This window comes from Cetorhinus maximus, chromosome 2 (assembly GCF_964194155.1).
Source record: "Cetorhinus maximus chromosome 2, sCetMax3.hap1.1, whole genome shotgun sequence".
In the NCBI taxonomy this organism is placed as follows: domain Eukaryota; kingdom Metazoa; phylum Chordata; class Chondrichthyes; order Lamniformes; family Cetorhinidae; genus Cetorhinus; species Cetorhinus maximus.
Window position 1 is genome coordinate 167,328,996 of NC_135880.1, and position 17,630 is coordinate 167,346,625.

The 17,630-nt window shown below is 44.4% G+C and overlaps 1 protein-coding gene across 1 annotated transcript in view; it reads left to right on the forward strand.

Annotated features, from left to right (window-relative positions):
* Positions 1-17,630, forward strand: part of dnah6 (dynein, axonemal, heavy chain 6) — a 424,069-nt gene that overhangs the window by 321,292 nt on the left and 85,147 nt on the right. The window contains exons 59-62 of the mRNA XM_078570618.1: positions 1,250-1,385; positions 1,939-2,123; positions 12,193-12,383; positions 17,303-17,463. Of these exons, the coding sequence (XP_078426744.1) occupies positions 1,250-1,385; positions 1,939-2,123; positions 12,193-12,383; positions 17,303-17,463 (673 nt within the window). The remainder of the gene's footprint in view (positions 1-1,249; positions 1,386-1,938; positions 2,124-12,192; positions 12,384-17,302; positions 17,464-17,630) is intronic.

Consider the following 17,630-nt stretch of genomic DNA (forward strand, 5'->3'; position numbering starts at 1 on the left):
CTACCTGTCAAGGTTAAGGTTGAATGGGCAGGTCCATTAATGAGCTGAATTGGTTTTCTAATGACCTTAATAGACTGTTGACAGGTCGGCGGGCACACATCCGAATGGGCTGCACACCCACCAACCCGAAAATGGAAATTACACAGGGTGATGTCGGGAGTTCCACCCAACGTCATCCCACATCATTTTATGCGTTGGCGAGCGGGCCCCGTCCCCGCTCGCTGACCGGAAGATCCTGCTCAGAATAGTTTGTGGAACAACTCTCTTAATTTTGGCAGAGGTCTCCAGATATTAATGAAAAGGATTTTGAAAGGTCAACTGGCCTTTCTCATGTTCTGGTTGAAAGCCTATAGCTCACAGCTGAGAGGGATCTGTCTGTTTTATTTTACCGATGGTGAAGTTGATTTGCTGGGAGTGCCTGAAACATGACTTATGTTTTCCTCAGGCTTAATATAGCCTGCAATTGCTTTCTATTCATGTGCTGAAAAAAATCCAATTCAGATCATTTTGTACTTTTGCTCTACCTGATACCTTGATGCTATTGAATCTAGGAGCATCAGATAATCAATTGTCTTACCAAATATGAGTGGTTTGATTATACCCATCATTTTGAAGGAGGCTTGAAGGTTTTTCATGCAGTAGATGTTAAATCCAATGATTAAGTGACTGCAAATGAAGCCATTGTTGATCTTGTTCATCCTCATCTCCTCAAGGACCTACTACAGAGAAGGCACAGCTTCTAGGTCAGAAAGGATTGAGGCCCTTTAAGAAAACTTGTGGGAGACCATTGAAAGAGAACAATCTTTTACAAAAGCCCTATCATAGGTTCTGTTATTTTTACTGTCATTAAATATCATCCAATGTTGCAACCAAACTCCTCCAAACAAATTGCTGAATCATGTAGCTTCAAATTGTGTCATATAGCCTAACTGTAATGTCCATCCTGTTTCATGACCAAATAATTTGGCTGACATCGTCTAGGTTCACATGTGGCCATTTAGACAAGAGAGCAGTTGTCTGTCCCTTAGAATAAAAAACTGAATTAGCCACCACCTTCCAATGAGGAGCAGGGAAAGCTGGAAAGCAGACAGCAAGTTCTGTACCCCAGCAACATGCTGAACAGAACAGTCTTACAATTTTCAGTGTCAACCTTGGCTGACATGCAAATGCACCAAACTAATTTTTAGCAAAGGATTGTTTAACTGAAATGGCAATTATGTTGCTGAATACTAGTTTTTCTTTTTCCTAGGAGCGTCCTCGAAAACCACCAGCCAAATGGTTGAGAACTGCAGTGTGGCATACATGCTGTAACCTTGAAGATAATTTGCCATGCTTCAAGGGCATTACAAAGGAAATTGTTGCAACTCACATAAAGGTCAAATTAGGTAAAACTCAAATACCATTATTTTTTATTTCCAGAAAGATATTACATTTTTCATAATATTCCTCCCAATATCAATTGTTGACTAACATCAGAGACCCTGTGCCTGAACTCCGCTTTGGTAGGAACTTAAATTTTGGCATGTTGCAGAATGTCAGTAATTGCTCTTTCAGTGACTTATCATGTACTGCAGCTACGTCACAGCTTGCAGGTTGTGGATCCTGTTGACTCATTCAAGGATTACATCATCCAATTTTTGGCATTTCTTCCATTCAAGGCTCCATTACATTCCCTCAGGTGCTCATCTGCCTGAAGCTGTTATCACTCTCTGGAGGCGCCAGATTACTTAACCACTGTCTGGAGCTCAGTGTTGACCAGCCACAGGATTTATTGTCATTGTAGTATCTGGTTTTAACGCCTGACGTAACTATGCCTTTACTAGCACTGCTTTTATTATATTATTAGTTTTACATACGAACATACGAAATAAGAGCAGAAGTAGGCCATTCAGCCCCTTGAGCCTGAAATTTGATAACTTTTGTCAACCATTGTTTCAGGACGTCTTGACATTGGTATCAACCCACCATCTTGGGATGGATATGTATCAAAGTTGCCACCATATTCACCAAAACCACCAGATACTAAAGCTGAAGACCAAGAATATGTTGTCACTGGCTACTGGAATGAAAGGCTGTCTTTGTTTCAGAAACTCATTTTAATTAAAAGTTTTATGGAAGAAAAGGTATGTTATTAATTTCATGTGGTTACATAACCATAGGTATACCTGAACAATGTTTAGTTGTGATCCAGTTAATTCTTGGTAAAAACATTAGGCTGAATTTTATCAGCTCCCTGGTGCTGGTGGGGGACGGGGCACGGGGGTCGGGTGGGGTGGGGGGAGAGGGGGTTGGGGTGACAGTAAAATAACAGGGAGCAGCGTTGGTACAGCTTGATGCCACTGGGGAAGTTATGGACTGCTGATATGGAAGTTATGGAATCAGCTGCCTGCTCCACGTAGGGACCTATAAGTTAGAGATTATTTAACAGAGCCACTGACATTTTGCCACCAGCTTAGTGGAAGCAACCTCTGTGCTGGAACCCGGGGGGCCACCCAAGCCAGAGGTTCTGTGGCCCAAAGAAGGGGCCACAGGCCTGAAAGGCAAACCCTGTGGACTTTGGCCCTCTAAATTTTCATTTTTATGCACTTGTCTCCATTGTCTTTTCTGCCTCAGCAGCATCCACCTCTCTCGGTGGTGCTGTTGAGGCTTCAGTATCAGGAGCCCATGGAGCCCACAGGTTGCTAATTAGGAGGCCGCATGCAGTAAAATAGTGAAGCTGGTCCTGCTGCCATCATGTGTGGGCTCAGGACCCACTTATCCACCCAGCAATGGGATCCTGAAAACCACTTTAAAATTCAGCCCAGTATGACAGTTTCATGCTACTTTTCCAAACTCCATGGGCAAACATTCTATGGGACCCCGCTAGTCAGTTTTTCAGGCTGTAGAGTGGGGCGGCGGGGGGGTGGTCCCATATAATTCCCCAGGTGACTTTGGGCAAGAAGGGGGCAGGGCGCCTTCCTCACAGGTCCCTTTTCCCAATTTGTACACCCCCCCACACCCCCCTGCTACATCCCATCACGTTCTGCCAACCTAGTCTCCTGTCTCCATTGTGACATCCAACCCCCCACCCCCCTGCACTTACCTGCATCCAAGGTCCGTGTCTGACTTGTGGGTCTCGGTGTAGTCCCAGCAATGGCCACTGCTCCTTGTGGCTTTGCTGAGACTGCAAAATTGCTGGCCAAGCAGATTGGCCGGCAGCTCTCTGGGGTGGGACTTCCTACTGAGTGAAGGTGGAAGTCTTGCCTCCAACCAGTTAGCACAGGGCAGCTGGCATCCTGATGACCCTTTGGGTGTAGAGCAGGAAACCCCGCCACCCATTATATTCAGCCCCATGATATTGACACTGTTGCAATAGGAATTGTTCTTGTGAGGTTGGAGTTAAAGCACACTATTGCAGCAGATTGCATGGGTTTTACTCTGTATTTGTGATATACGCAACATGGGTAATTTTGATACTGACCCTGGATCTTAGAAGTTCAGATGTTTGATCTTTCACATTATTACAAACACTAACATTTCTCCAGATGCCCCTCTTTCTTTCTAGTAAGAATTAATCTGAAACAAAATTGTTTTATTTCATTACACATGGCTGTAATATAGTTGTTACTAAACAGACAAAACAGCTGCAAGGAGCTATATTAGTTCAAGTAGGATTCAAAAGAATACACAATTTGCTTCGTGGTGGCCTTTTATTACATTTTAAGTACCTCAGTAAGGGGCACGGATTACTTCTCCCAATCTGTGATCTTCAATCTAATACCTGTAGCAAAAATATCATCTTTCCAGTACAATGTGTGATGTGTGATCGAGGGCTGCTTTGAAATATGGAGGCCAATTTTGCTAAATTCTTGTCTATTCATCACACAGGAAAATCAGGAAAAAAAGGGCCAGGACTCTTCTCCAATAATGTACTGCAGTTTTTTGGGCCTTCTCTGAGGGAACGATAGGGCTTGTGCTTACAATAAACAGAGACTTGAAAACCTTATTTAAATGAGGAAGGTGGATGCTCCAGCTTCCCGGCTCCCTTTCCCTGTATTTTGGCCAATTTATTGTCAACCAGAAGGAGTGCCTGAAAAAAAATCACTGTGGACTTTGCATCTGCGATCACCTCAAAACCAGAGAGCCTGAGAGGGCCAGGCTGCAGGTCAAAAATAGGCCAAAATAGTAAATGGCCTTTTTTTGTCTTTGCAACAATCCATCAGACCATAATCACAACAGCCATTGCCAGTGCTACAGATCTGCCAGACCTGCCACACCTACCAATGTCTCTGTCCCACATCCGAATACAAGGCCTGGTTACTGCTGGCCTTGTACTGGACGTGCAACCAAGCCATAGGGATAACCCGGGTGGTCAGAAGCCTGTTCAGTAACACCTTCAGGGCCCCCAAGGAAATCAACTTCATTGATTTCACTGTCATCAATTAAATAACCTGTCACAAAGTTGTGTTTTCTACATAAAGTTTCACCTTGACTATTTCAGCATAATCCTGATTGGTCTCCCACATTCTACCCTACATAAGCTTGAGACCAAAATTCTACTGCCCGTGTCTTAACTCACAGCAAGTCCCATTTACCTCACACCCTGCTCACCCCTGCGCTTGCTGACCTACATTGGTTCACAGTGAAACATAACTTGATTTTAAAATTCTTAATCTTGTTTTCAAGTACCCCATGCCCTCACCCCTCCCTATCTCTGCAATCTTCTCCAGCCTCGCAACCCACTGAGATATCTGCACTCACCTAATTCTGGCCTCTTGAGCATCCGGGATTTTAATCACTCCATAGTTGGTGATTGCGCTTTCTATTGCGAGGACCCTAAGCTCTGGAATACCCTCCCTAGACCTCTCTGCCTCGCTTCCTCACTTTCCTCCTTAAAAAAAATTCCTTAAAACCGACCTCTTTGACCAAGTTTTTGATTATCTGACCTAATATCTCCTTATGTAGTATAGCATTGTATTTTGTTTTATAATGCTCTCTTGAAACACCTTGGGCCATTTAATTATATTACAGGCACTATATAAATATAAGTTCTTGTTGTTCCAATGAGAAAAGAAAGTGAATAACACAAAGGTATTGTCAGAATGCTGAAATGACCTGTGCTATTCTAACTCTTCTGTGCTATCATTGTCGGCTTAAACTCTGGGAAATCAGCTTAAATTAAACTGAATGTGGCCTAACATGTTTGAAATAAAGACTTTTTAAATTCTAATGGATAATGAAAAAGGATCAATACTGGTTACTTACAACATTCACATATCTGGATAGGCAATGCATGTATTACAGTTAAAGAAAATTATGGTCAGTTGTCTTGGAAATGAAAACCTTGTGCCTCGTGCTCATTGATTATCCAAAAGTATTGTTGCCTTAGTCGTTAAACTCCTGGCAAGTTCAGGGAATCTCACTTGAAGACTAACTTGCTTTCGGCACGCACGCTGTGACACAGAAATAAATGTTAGTTTAACATTGTTCAAATGTTAGCAATACCTTAATTACCAGGTAGGCTCAGGATACTCTGGTGGGCCCCTCTTCTGTCAATCCATGGATTTAGTAACTTGTCAGTATCCAGATCACTCAGCAGAAAGGAAATGCAGCAGGGAAAAGACACCCTGCCGACCTGACCTCCCCTTCTTATGCCATAGTTAAGCTTGTTATGACACAGCAGTTGGTAAAAGCTGAATTGTTTAAATCCCAGAGGGAAACTTGAACAACTGTCATTAACTATATTTTCAATTGGTATGTTTGAGATGCAGCTCTGAATTCAGGAATAAAACCACCAAACTTCAAGAGGTTTTGTTATTTAAAACTAAATTAAACAGTTATTAATTTAACAACAAATTAAACACATACACATGTCTACAAATTACTACCATAATAGCTTTTAAATAAATCAAATTAATCACTCCTGGGTGAATCTTCACCAAGGCAACAATAACCCATAGGCTTTAAACAGATTCCAGGCAAAACACATTTGACCTTATGAATTCAAATTAAGGTTCCTTGCAATTTGTTTCCTTTGCAGACACAGCTGTAGGCTTACAGGCTAGTTAGATCTTAAATGCCTCTGTCACACACACACAAACTCCTTTCTGTTTATACCTAACTTCCCCTTTGAATGTACATTTTCCATTGTATTGCCAGGGTTTTTTAAATTTTACCTCTACAACAATAATCCTTTCATTCCACCAATTTTATTAGTAATATAAACACGTTACTTGGCGTCTCCCAGCTAGGTGCAAGATTTTACCCATTCTTTTGAATGGTTTATCCAACAAATGCAAATTGCACTTTACCTTTTAACTTCCTTACGTTTATCTAATTAACATCTCAAACTACTACACATTAAAGCACCCAGATTAGCTGGCTTTAATCCATAGAGTCGTAGAGGTCTACAGCACACAAAAAGGCCCTTCAGCCCATTGAGTCTGCGCTGGTCAAACAAGTACCTAACTATTCTAATTCCATTATCCAGCATGAGGCCCTAGCCTTGTATGCCATGGCATCGCAATTGCACATCCAAATACTTCTTAAATGTTATGAGGCTTTCTGCCTCTACCACCCTTTCAGGCAGTGAGTTCCAGATTCCCACCACCCTCTGGGTGAAAAAATTCTTCCTCACATCCCCTCTAAACCTCCTGCCCCTTACCTTAAATCCATGCCCCCTGGTTATTGATCCCTCCACCAAGGGGAAAAGTTACTTCCTATCTACACTATCTATGCCCCTCATAATTTTATCTACCTCAACCATGTCCCCCCTCAATCTCCTCTACTCCAAGGAAAATAACCCCAGTCTATCCAATCTCTCCTCATAACTAAAACTCTCCAGGCCAGGCAACATCCTGGTAAATCTCCTCTGCACTCCTTCTAGTACAATCACATCCTTCCTATAAGGCAGATTCCAGAACTGCATGTACTTTAGCTGTGGCCCAACCAGCATTTTATACAGTACCAGCATAACCTCCCTGCTCTTATATTCTATGCCTCGGCTAATAAAGGCAAGTACCCCATATGGTGCCTTAACCACTTTATCTACCTGTCCCGCTACCTTAAGGGACTGATAGACATGCACACCAAGGTCCCTTTGATCCTTGGTATTTCCCAGGGTCCTACCATTCATCATGTATTCCCGTGCCTTGTTTGTCCTGCCCAAGTGCATCACCTCACACATATGGGGAATTTCAATATGCAGGTAGACTGGGAAAATCAGGTTGGTAGTGGATCCCAAGAAAAGGAATTTGTGGAATGTCTACAAGTTGGCTTTTTGGAGCAGCTTGTGGTGGAGCCCACTAGGGAACAGGCAATTCTAGATTTAGTGATGTGTAATGAGGCAGATTTGATAAGGGAGCTTAAGGTGAAGGAACCCTTAGGAGGAAGTGACCATAATATGATAGAATTTACCCTGCAATTTGAGAGGAAAAAGCGGGAATCAGATGTAACGGTATTACAGTTGAATAAAGGCAACTACAGAGGCATGAGGGAGGAGCTGGCCAGAATTGACTGGGAGATGAGCCTTGCAGGAAAGACAGTAGAACAGCAATGGCAGGAGTTTCTGGGAGTAATTTGGGAGACACAGCAAAAATTCATCCCTAGGAAGAAGAAGCATACTAAAGGGAGGATGAGGCAACCATGGCTGACAAGGGAAGTCAGGGACAGCATAAAAGCTAAAGAGAAAGCATACAATGTTGCGAAGAGCAGTGAGAAATCAGGGGATTGGGAAGCCTACAAAGACCAACAGAGGACAACTAAAAAAGAAATAAGGAGGGAGAAGATTAAATATGAGGGTAAACTAGCCAATAATATAAAAGAAGATTGCAAGAGTTTTTTTAGATATATAAAGGGTAAGAGAGAGGAAAAAGTGGACATTGGGCCGCTGGAAAATGACGCTGGAAAAGTAGTAGTGGGGAACAAAGAAATGGCGGAGGAACTGAATAGGTACTTTGCATCAGTCTTCACAGTGGAAGACATGAGTGACATCCTCAAAGTTCAAGAGAGTTGGGAGGCAGAGATGACTATGGTGGCCATTACCAAGGAGAAGGTGATAGGAAAACTGAAAGGTCTGAAGGTGGATAAATCACCTGGTCCAGATGGATTACACCCCAGAGTCCTGAAGGAGATAGCTGAAGAGATAGTGGAGGCGTTAGTGGTGATCTTTCAGGAATCACTGGAGTCAGGGAGGGTCCCAGAGGACTGGAAAATCGCTAATGTAACCCCACTGTTTAAGAAGGGAGTGACGCAAAAGACGGGAAATTACAGGCTGATTAGCCTGATCTCGGTTGTTGGTAAGATTTTAGAGTCCATTATTAAGGATGAGATTTCAGAATACTTGGAAGTGCATGGTAAAATCGGGCAAAGTCAGCATGGTTTCATCAAGGGGGGGTCATGCCTGACAAATCTGTTAGAATTCTTTGAGGAGGTAACGAGTAAGTTAGACAAAGGAGAGCCAATGGATGTTATCTACTTGGACTTCCAGAAGGCCTTTGACAAGGTGCCGCACAGGAGGCTGCTCAGTAAGGTAAGAGCCCATGGTGTTAGAGGCAAGGTACTAGCATGAATAGAAGATTGGCTGTCTGGCAGGAGGCAGAGTGTGGGGATAAAGGGGTCCTTCTCAGGATGGCGGCCGGTGACTAATGGAGTTCCTCAGGGGTCAGTGTTGAGACCACAACTTTTCACTTTATACACTAATGATCTAGATGAAGGAATTGAGGGCATCCTGGCTAAGTTTTCAGATGATACAAAGATAGGTGGAGGGACAGGTAGTATTGAGGGGGTGGGGAGGCTGCAGAAGGATTTGGACAGTTTAAGAGAATGGGCAAAGAAGTGACAGATGGAATACAACGTGGGGAAATGTGAGGTCATGCACTTTGGTAGGAAGAATAGAGGCATAGACTATTTTCTAAATGGGGAGAGAATTCAGAAATCTGGAGAGCAAAGGGACTTGGGAGTCTTAGTCCAGGATTCTCTTAAGGTTAACTTGCAGGTTGAGTCAGTAGTTAGGAAGACAAATGCAATGTTGGCATTTATTTCGAGAGGACTAGAATATAAAAACAGGGATGTGCTGCTGAGGCTTTATAAGGCTCTGGTCAGACCACATTTAGAATATTGTGAGCATTTTTGGGCCCCGTATCTCAAGAAGGATGTGCTGGCCCTGGAGAGGGTCCAGAGGAGGTTCACGAGAATGATCCCAGGAATGAAAGGCTTAACGTATGAGGAATGTTTGACAACTCTTGGTCTATACTCGATGGAGTTTAGAAGGATGAGGGGTGATCTGATTGAAACTTACAGAATACTGAAAGGCCTGAATAGAGTGGACGTGGAGAAGATGTTTCCATTAGTAGGAGAGATTAGGACCTGAGGGCACAGCCTCAGAATAAAGGGAAGACCTTTTAGAACAGAGATGAGGAGAAACTTCTTTAGCCAGAGAGTAGTGAATCTATGGAATTCATTGCCACAAATGGCTGTGGAGGCCGGGTCACTGAGTGTATTTAAGACTGAGATAGATAGGTTCTTGATTGGTAAGGGGATCAAAGGTTACGGGGAGAAGGCGGGAGAATGGGTTTGAGAAACTTATCAGCCATGATTGAATGGCAGAGCAGACATGATGGGCCGAATGGCCTAATTTCTGCTCCTATGTCTTATGGTCTTATGGTCTTATCCGGATTAAATTCCATTTGTCACTGATCAGCCCATCTGACCAGCCCATCTATACCCTCCTGTAATCTAAGGCTATCTTCCTCACTCTTTACCACCCCACCAATTTTCGTGTCATCTGCGAACTTACTGATCAACCCTCCTACATTCAAGTCTAAGTCGTTTATGTATACCACAAACAGCAAGGAACCCAACACTGATCCCTGTGGAACCCCACTGGACACAGGCATCCAGTCACAAAAACAACCCTCGACCATCATCCTCTGTTTCCTGCCACTTACCCAATTCTGGATCCAATTTGCCAAATTGCCTTGGATCCCATGGGCTCTTACCTACGTTATCAGTCGTCCATGTAGGACCTTATCAAAAGCCTTGCTGAAGTCCAAGTAGACGACATCAAATACATTGCCCTCATCTACACACCTGGTCACCTCTTCGAAAAATTCAATCAAATTGTTCAGACATGACCTCCCCTTAACAAAACCATGCTGACTGTCCTTGATTAATCCCTGCCTTTCCAAGTGTAGATTAATCCTGTCCCTCAGAATTGCTTCCAATAGTTTCCCCACCACTGAGGTTAGACGGACTGGTCTGTCGTTCCCTGGTTTATCCCTTCGTCCCTTCTTGAATAATGGTACCACATTGGCTGTCCTCCAGTCCTCTGGAACCTCTCCTGTGGCCAGAGAGGTATTGAAAATTATTGCCAGCGCCCCTGCTATCTCCTCCCTTGCCTGACTCAACAGCCTGGGATATATTTCATCTGGGCCTGGAGATTCATCTACTTTTAAGCCTGCCAGACCACTTAGAACCTCCTCCCTTTCTATGCTAATTTCTTTAATTATATCACACCCCTTCTGCCTGATTTTAATACCCACATCGTCCCTCTCACTTGTGAACGCTGACATAAAGTATTCATTTAGAACCATACCTATGTCTTCCGGCTCCACACACAAATTATCACTATGGTCCCTACTCTTGCCCTAGTTATCCAAGTACTCTAAATGTACTTTTAAAATAACTTTGGATTTTCCTTTATTTTACCTGCCAATGTTTTTTCATGCCCCCCTTTTGCTCTCCTAGTTTCCTTTTTAAGTTCCTCCCCTACACATTCTATACTCCTCTTGGCCTTCCGCTGTTTTGAGCGCTCGGTATCTGTTTTGAGCCCTCGGTATCTGATTAATCCAATTAAGACACACACAGACACACACACAGATACATGCATAGACACAGACCCTACTACAATTCCAATTTAAAAATAATTTCCAACAACATTATTAGCATTAATATCTCTTCATGACAAGCTTGTATGGAGATGATGGGATTTCTACATACATATCCCAGTGAAAATTCTCAGCAGCTGCTTTTCTGTGTGGAAATCTGGCATTTGCAGGTCTTGCCCAATTTCCTGCGCTCCCTGCTGCAATCCCAGGTCTTTTACACTGGGATTGTATAGACAAAGCTCTGAGAAAATCGGGGACCTTTACCTTCCTCGTGCTGTTGTCTTTTTCTTTACTCCAAAATTTCTCCTTCCTTTTTCTCCAAAGACTACCAGCTTCAAGTTTGTTTGGCAACAAGCCATTGCTGACATACCAGTAAAATTCCAGCCCACATTTTAAGCTGATGCCCTCTCATCGGAACTGGAAGATATTGGTGATTAACCCACTTTAAGCACACACAGAGATAGAGAAAAGTGATAGATGAAAAAATGCAAGGGAAGCTCTGTAAATGGCAACGGTCAGAATTGATTAAATGACTAAAGGAGGTGCAAGTGAAACAAGTGTGGAAGAATAAATTGGGTCCAGTGGAGCTGTTAATGGTTACCGACACCCAAGGGAAAATGGGAGCATTGATTATGATCTAAAATGATTAAACTCGTTGTTATAGCTAGAAGGCTGTAAAGTGCCGTGTGGAAAGATGAGGTGGTGTTTCTTGAGTTTGCGTTGAGCATCATTGGAACAGCGTAGGATGCCGAGGACAGATAAGTCAGAATGGGAGCTTAATGGAAAATTAAAATGGCACTTGACTGGAGGCTTAGGGTCACAATTGAAGACTGAGCAGAGCTGTTCAACAAAGCAATCAGCCAATCTAAGTTTGTGAATCACTGTTTCAACACCTGCCCTTTCACTCCCTTCCCAGTGCAGAGGGCCCACAAGCCTCCTCCTAAGTGAAACAGTAATTGCTCATACTTCTTCACATTTAATACTCTATTTGCTACTCACAATGCTGGAGCAACAGTTGGTGCAAGGCTAAAGCAATGATAAATATGAGTTAGGAGGCACAACCTAGCTATCCCTGTGAGGTCATGGAATTTATTACTCCATTGTCTTGGGATTGGGGGAGGGGTGCAATAATCCTTGCACTGCCATGCTCATCCCACTCATTCCAGCAGTTTGCTCGAAAATCTCCCTAAACTCCCACAAAAACACACTCAAAGCAATTTCTACCCCATTGTTTCAAAAGTCAGTGAAACCAGAAAAAATTTCATGAAGGCAGAAAATAGTTTGTAAGATATTTTGATAATTGAATTGTTTTTCACTCTTTTTCCAGGTAGTATTTGCAATCACAGATTTTGTCATAGAAACTCTTGGGAAGGAGTTTGTGGAGAACACTCCTGTGGATTTAGCTACTCTTTATCAGGACATATCAAATAACATTCCCCTTGTTTTCATATTAAGTACTGGGTCAGATCCTATGGGAGCCTTCCTAAGATTTGCAAAAGAAAAGGACTACTCTGACAGGTGAGTTCCATGTTCACTTGGCCAAAGTATAACAATTGCCCTTTTTCTACAAATAGCCAATACTTACCGGTAAAGCTAGTGGTCTGGAAAAATTGTGGGCCACTATCATGGTGGTTACATCGACCTGCAAAGCTGACTGTCTTCCAGTTTGAAGAATAAGGGAAAGAGATCTTTGTATGAGATGACTGGTGCCTCGTACCATTGGAGGTGTATTCTGGCACACACTGGTCATTGAAAAGAGAAGCCCTTCATCTGTCTAGCATTGCCCAGGTCCTTGTCTCCTAAAACCCAGTCATCTCTCCTTCTGTCCCCTGCATAGACACTGACCCAGATTTTATACAAAAATGTTCTTATTTTCAGGGGCTTCTGATTACAGATTTGGCCCATGTGATTTCCAGCCTCATTGACCTATCACAACTTCAGACCTAAAAATAAAAAACTACTGCGGATGCTGGAAATCCAAAACAAAAACAGAATTACCTGGAAAAACTCAGCAGGTCTGGCAGCATCGGCGGAGAAGAAAAGGGTTGACGTTTCGAGTCCTCATGACCCTTCAGCGGAACTGAGTAAAGTTAGGAGAGGGGTGAAATATAAGCAATGATCCGGGACATAAAACGTTTCTCGGACTGCTGTTCCCGTCACATTCTGAGATCCACACCCAGTGCCATGCGCCGCCATATGAACATACTCGACCTCTCCCTCCAGCAGCACTGCCACACCCTTTTTCAAAGCTGCGCGTACCCCCAGTTTCATTTTATTCTTCGTCTCATTCGACGCCTCAACAAGAAACTTTTTCTCTTTCTCTCAAGTGCTAAGGAACGCGAGCTCCAACAACTCATCGACACCAACACCCATCTAGGACCCTCCACCCCTGCTTGTCCCTCCATCCCCACCCCACCTTCCAATCCCAGCCGCGTATTCACTATAACCCCTGACCTTCCCCTCTCTGATGCTGAACATTCAGGGCTCAGCAAAGGACTTAGTTTCATACCCTTACGCCCTCATCTCAATGAATTTCGGGCTCGGCACGATGCTGAACTCTTCTTCCGCCGTCTTCGTCTCCGTGCTCACTTCTTTGGGCAGGAGTCCTGTCCCCGTTCAACGGATCGTTTTACCCACCTCCAATATTCTCCCTCCACCTGGACCCCTCCCTCTGGATTCTTACCTTCTCTTGATCTTTTCATTGAGAACTGTCGGCGTGACATTAGTCGTCTCGATTTCTCTGCTCCTCTCACCCATTCTAATCTGTCTCTCTCTGAACTTACTGCACTCCGTTCTCTCAGGTCCAACCCCAACATTGTCATCAAACCCGCTGACAAGGGTGGTACTGTTGTTGTCTGGCACACTGACCTCTACCTCGCGGAGGCTGAGCGTCAACTCGCAGACACTTCCTCCTACCTCTCCCTGGACCATGACCCCACCACAGAACATCAAGCCATTGTTTCCAGGACTGTCACTGACCTCATCTCCTCTGGAGATCTTCCTCCCACAGCTTCCAACCTGATAGTTGCCCAACCTCGGACGGCCCGCTTCTACCTCCTACCCAAAATCCACAAACAGAACTATCCCGGCAGACCAATCGTGTCAGCCTGTTCCTGCCCCACGGAACTCATTTCTCGTTATCTTGACTCCATTCTCTCTTCCCTTGTCCAGTCCCTTCCCACCTACATCCGTGATTCCTCTGACACCTTACGTCATATCAACAATTTCCAGTTCCCTGGCCCCAACCGCTTCCTCTTCACCATGGACGTCCAATCCCTCTACACCTCCATCCCCCACCAGGATGGCCTGAGGGCCCTTAGCTTCTTCCTTGAACAGGGGCCCGAACAATCCCCATCCACCACTACTCTCCTCCGTCTGGCTGAACTTGTTCTCACACTGAACAATTTCTCCTTTAACTCCTCTCACTTCCTCCAAATAAAAGGTGTGGCTATGGGTACCCACATGGGCCCCAGCTATGCCTGTCTCTTTATGGGGTATGTGGAACATTCCTTGTTCCAGTCCTACTCCGGCCCCCTCCCACAACTCTTTCTCCGGTACATCGATGATTACTTCGGTGCTGCTTCATGTTCTCGTCGGGACCTGGAAAAATTTATTAATTTTGCTTCCAATCTCCACCCCTCCATCATTTTCACATGGTCCATCTCTGACACTTCCCTTCCCTTCCTTGACCTCTCTGTCTCAATTTCTGATGATAGACTGTCCACCAATATCCATTACAATCCTACCAACTCCCACAGCTACCTCGACTACAGCTCCTCACACCCCGCTTCCTGTAAGGACTCCATCCCATTCTCTCAGTTCCTTCACCTCCGTCGCATCTGTTCTGATGATGCTACCTTCTAAAACAGTTCCTCTGACTTGTCCTCCTTCTTCCTTAACCGAGGTTTTCCACCCACGGTGGTTGACAGGGCCCTCAACTGTGTCCGGCCCATCTCCCGCGCATCCGCCCTCACGCCTTCTCCTCCCTCCCAGAAACATGATAGGGTCCCTCTTGTCCTCACTTATCACCCCACCAGCCTCCGCATTCAAAGGATCATCCTCCGCCATTTCCGCCAACTCCAGCATGATGCCACCACCAAACACATCTTCCCTTCACCCCCACTGGTGGCATTCCGTAGGGATCGTTTGCTCCGGGACACCCTGGTCCACTCCTCCATCACCCCCTAGTCCTCAACCCCCACCTATGGCACCTCTCCATGCCCACGCAGATGATGCAACACCTGCCCCTTCACTTCCTCTCTCCTCACCGTCCAAGGGCCCAAACACTCCTTTCAAGTGAAGCAGCATTTCACTTGCATTTCTCCTAACTTAGTCTACTGCATTCGTTGCTCCCAATGTGGTCTCCTCTACATTGGAGAGACCAAACGCAAACTGGGTGACCGCTTTGCAGAACGCCTGCGGTCTGTCCGCAAGAAGACCCAAACCTCCCTGGCGCTTGCCATTTTAACACCCCACCCTGCTCTCTTGCCCACATGTCTGTCCTTGGCTTGCTGCATTGTTCCAGGGAAGCCCAACGCAAACTGGAGGAACAGCACCTCATCTTCCGACTAGGCACTTTACAGCCTTCCGGGCTGAATATTGAATTCAACAACTTTAGATCTTAAACTCCCTCCCCCATCCCCACCCCCTTTCCGTTTCTTCCCCCTCCCTTTTGTTTTTTCCAATAATTTATATAGATTTTTCTTTTCCCACCTATTTCCATTATTTTTAAATCTATAACTGTAATACCTTGTCAGCCTTTCCACCCCACCCCCACTAGAGCTGTACCTTGAGTGTCCTGCCATCCATTCTTAATTAGCACATTTTCTTAGATAATATCACGACCTTCAAGACCTCTTTGTTCCTTTTGTCTGTGACATCTTTTGATTATCTGCTCCTATCACTGCCTGCTTGTCCCTATAACCACCCCCCCCCCACCCCCCGCACCCCCGCCCACCTTAAACCAGCTTATATTTCACCCCTCTCCTAACTTTACTCAGTTCTGCTGAAGGGTCATGAGGATTTGAAACGTCAACTCTTTTCTTCTCTGCCGATGCTGCCAGAACTGCTGAGTTTTTCCAGGTAATTCTGTTTTTGTTTTACAACTTCAGACCTACCTGGATGCCAATGAGAATGTTCTCAGCCAGAAGGATTTAATGGCTTCTACAGGAAAATGTGGTAGTACTGTTCCTGTATGATGTAGCACCAGATCAGTACCAAGGTGATCCAAAGTGTAGCCTTCTATATCACTTAAGAAATTTCTCCTGTATGCCTTTGCATCACATCTCAGCATGCCACACCTTGTCTTGGGTTTCAATTCATGTTGGCCGAAAACATTGACTTGGTAAGTCAGCGTTGATGCTCTGGGATGCACCATGGGCTACAAGAGCAATCAATGTGATTGGGCTAGCTTTGGACAGCCAAAATGGTGGGTCTCATGCAGGAGAAAGTGAGTTGCAAATTCCGACTATTTCCTACAAGTAGATTCATACAAATAAGTTTTATCAGAGAGGTAAACGTACAGGCAGGCCAATTTTAACCTTGCTAGCAAAGCAGGAAGGGTCAGCCAGTTTGGTCAAAATGGTGGTCGGGGGCTTCTCACTGTGCTTGCACTCATTGCCATTTTAACTGCAGGCTTTCAACAGTGTCAGGGCTATCTAGGCAGGCAGGTTTACTATCTAAATGTCAGTGTCCAACGGCATTACTTGGACCGCAACACAGTTTTAATTGCTGACTATGGTGTTAACATCCAGGACAGAGCAGCCAGTGAAAACTGGGGCAAGCAGCAGCGGAGCCAGAAATGGCCCACAAAAATGCTTAAAGTGGTTTTCGATTGCCTCGTGGACCAGTAGAAGTAGGAGTGCTTCTCCTGGTCCCTGAAAGAAATCTTGGCCTCTTCTTTCCTGGGCTTCCCTCCCTTGACCACATACCTTATGCTATCCATGAGAAGCACCAAAGGTCCCGTTGCTGGCCCTAGCTTGCCTCCTCATCATTCAATGCACTTCCCAACTATTGCCCCCCAACACTTTTCATGGCCTACTGCAGCCTGGCACAGTGTTCAAGCCTTACAACATTGTGTCATCTTGGAACTGGTGAAATGCAGCGGGTACCTCAATCAGGATGTGCAGCTGACTGAAGACACAGCTCTAAAATAAAATTTGGGTCAGTGTCTATGCAGGGGACAGAAGGAGAGATAACTGGGTTTTAGGAGACAAGGACCTGGGCTCAGGCTTCCATTTGGCAGGTGACCTGTGAGCTCTGTTTGCCAGTTGCTCAGAAGTTCAAATCCATCTTGTTCCTTGCTTGCAACATACGTCAACCTTTCTCAATCTTTCTGATTAATTTTAATAACACAGTATTCATGTATAATCACAACAAATCTATGTTATTCCTTCTGACTAATTTTTTTTTCATTCTGATTTCCTTTCATAATGCAGGGTACAATCTATTTCTTTGGGACAAGGTCAAGGGCCCATCGCTGAAAAACTGATTAAAGAAGCTCTAAAGACAGGCAACTGGATATTTCTTCAAAATTGTCATCTTGCAGTTTCTTGGATGTTAACAATGGAGGAATTAGTTAAGTCATTAACAGAACCAAGTAAGTACAAATATTAAATTATCCTTATGTGTGAAATCCATTGGCAGGAGCATAGGTTACATAAGGAAATGTCCCAGCCAATCCACTTTCCTTAGACATCAACACTGTTGCAATGTCATTGTTGTTAAAGTATGGCCAAATGACTAACTGTTACTACATCATTTATT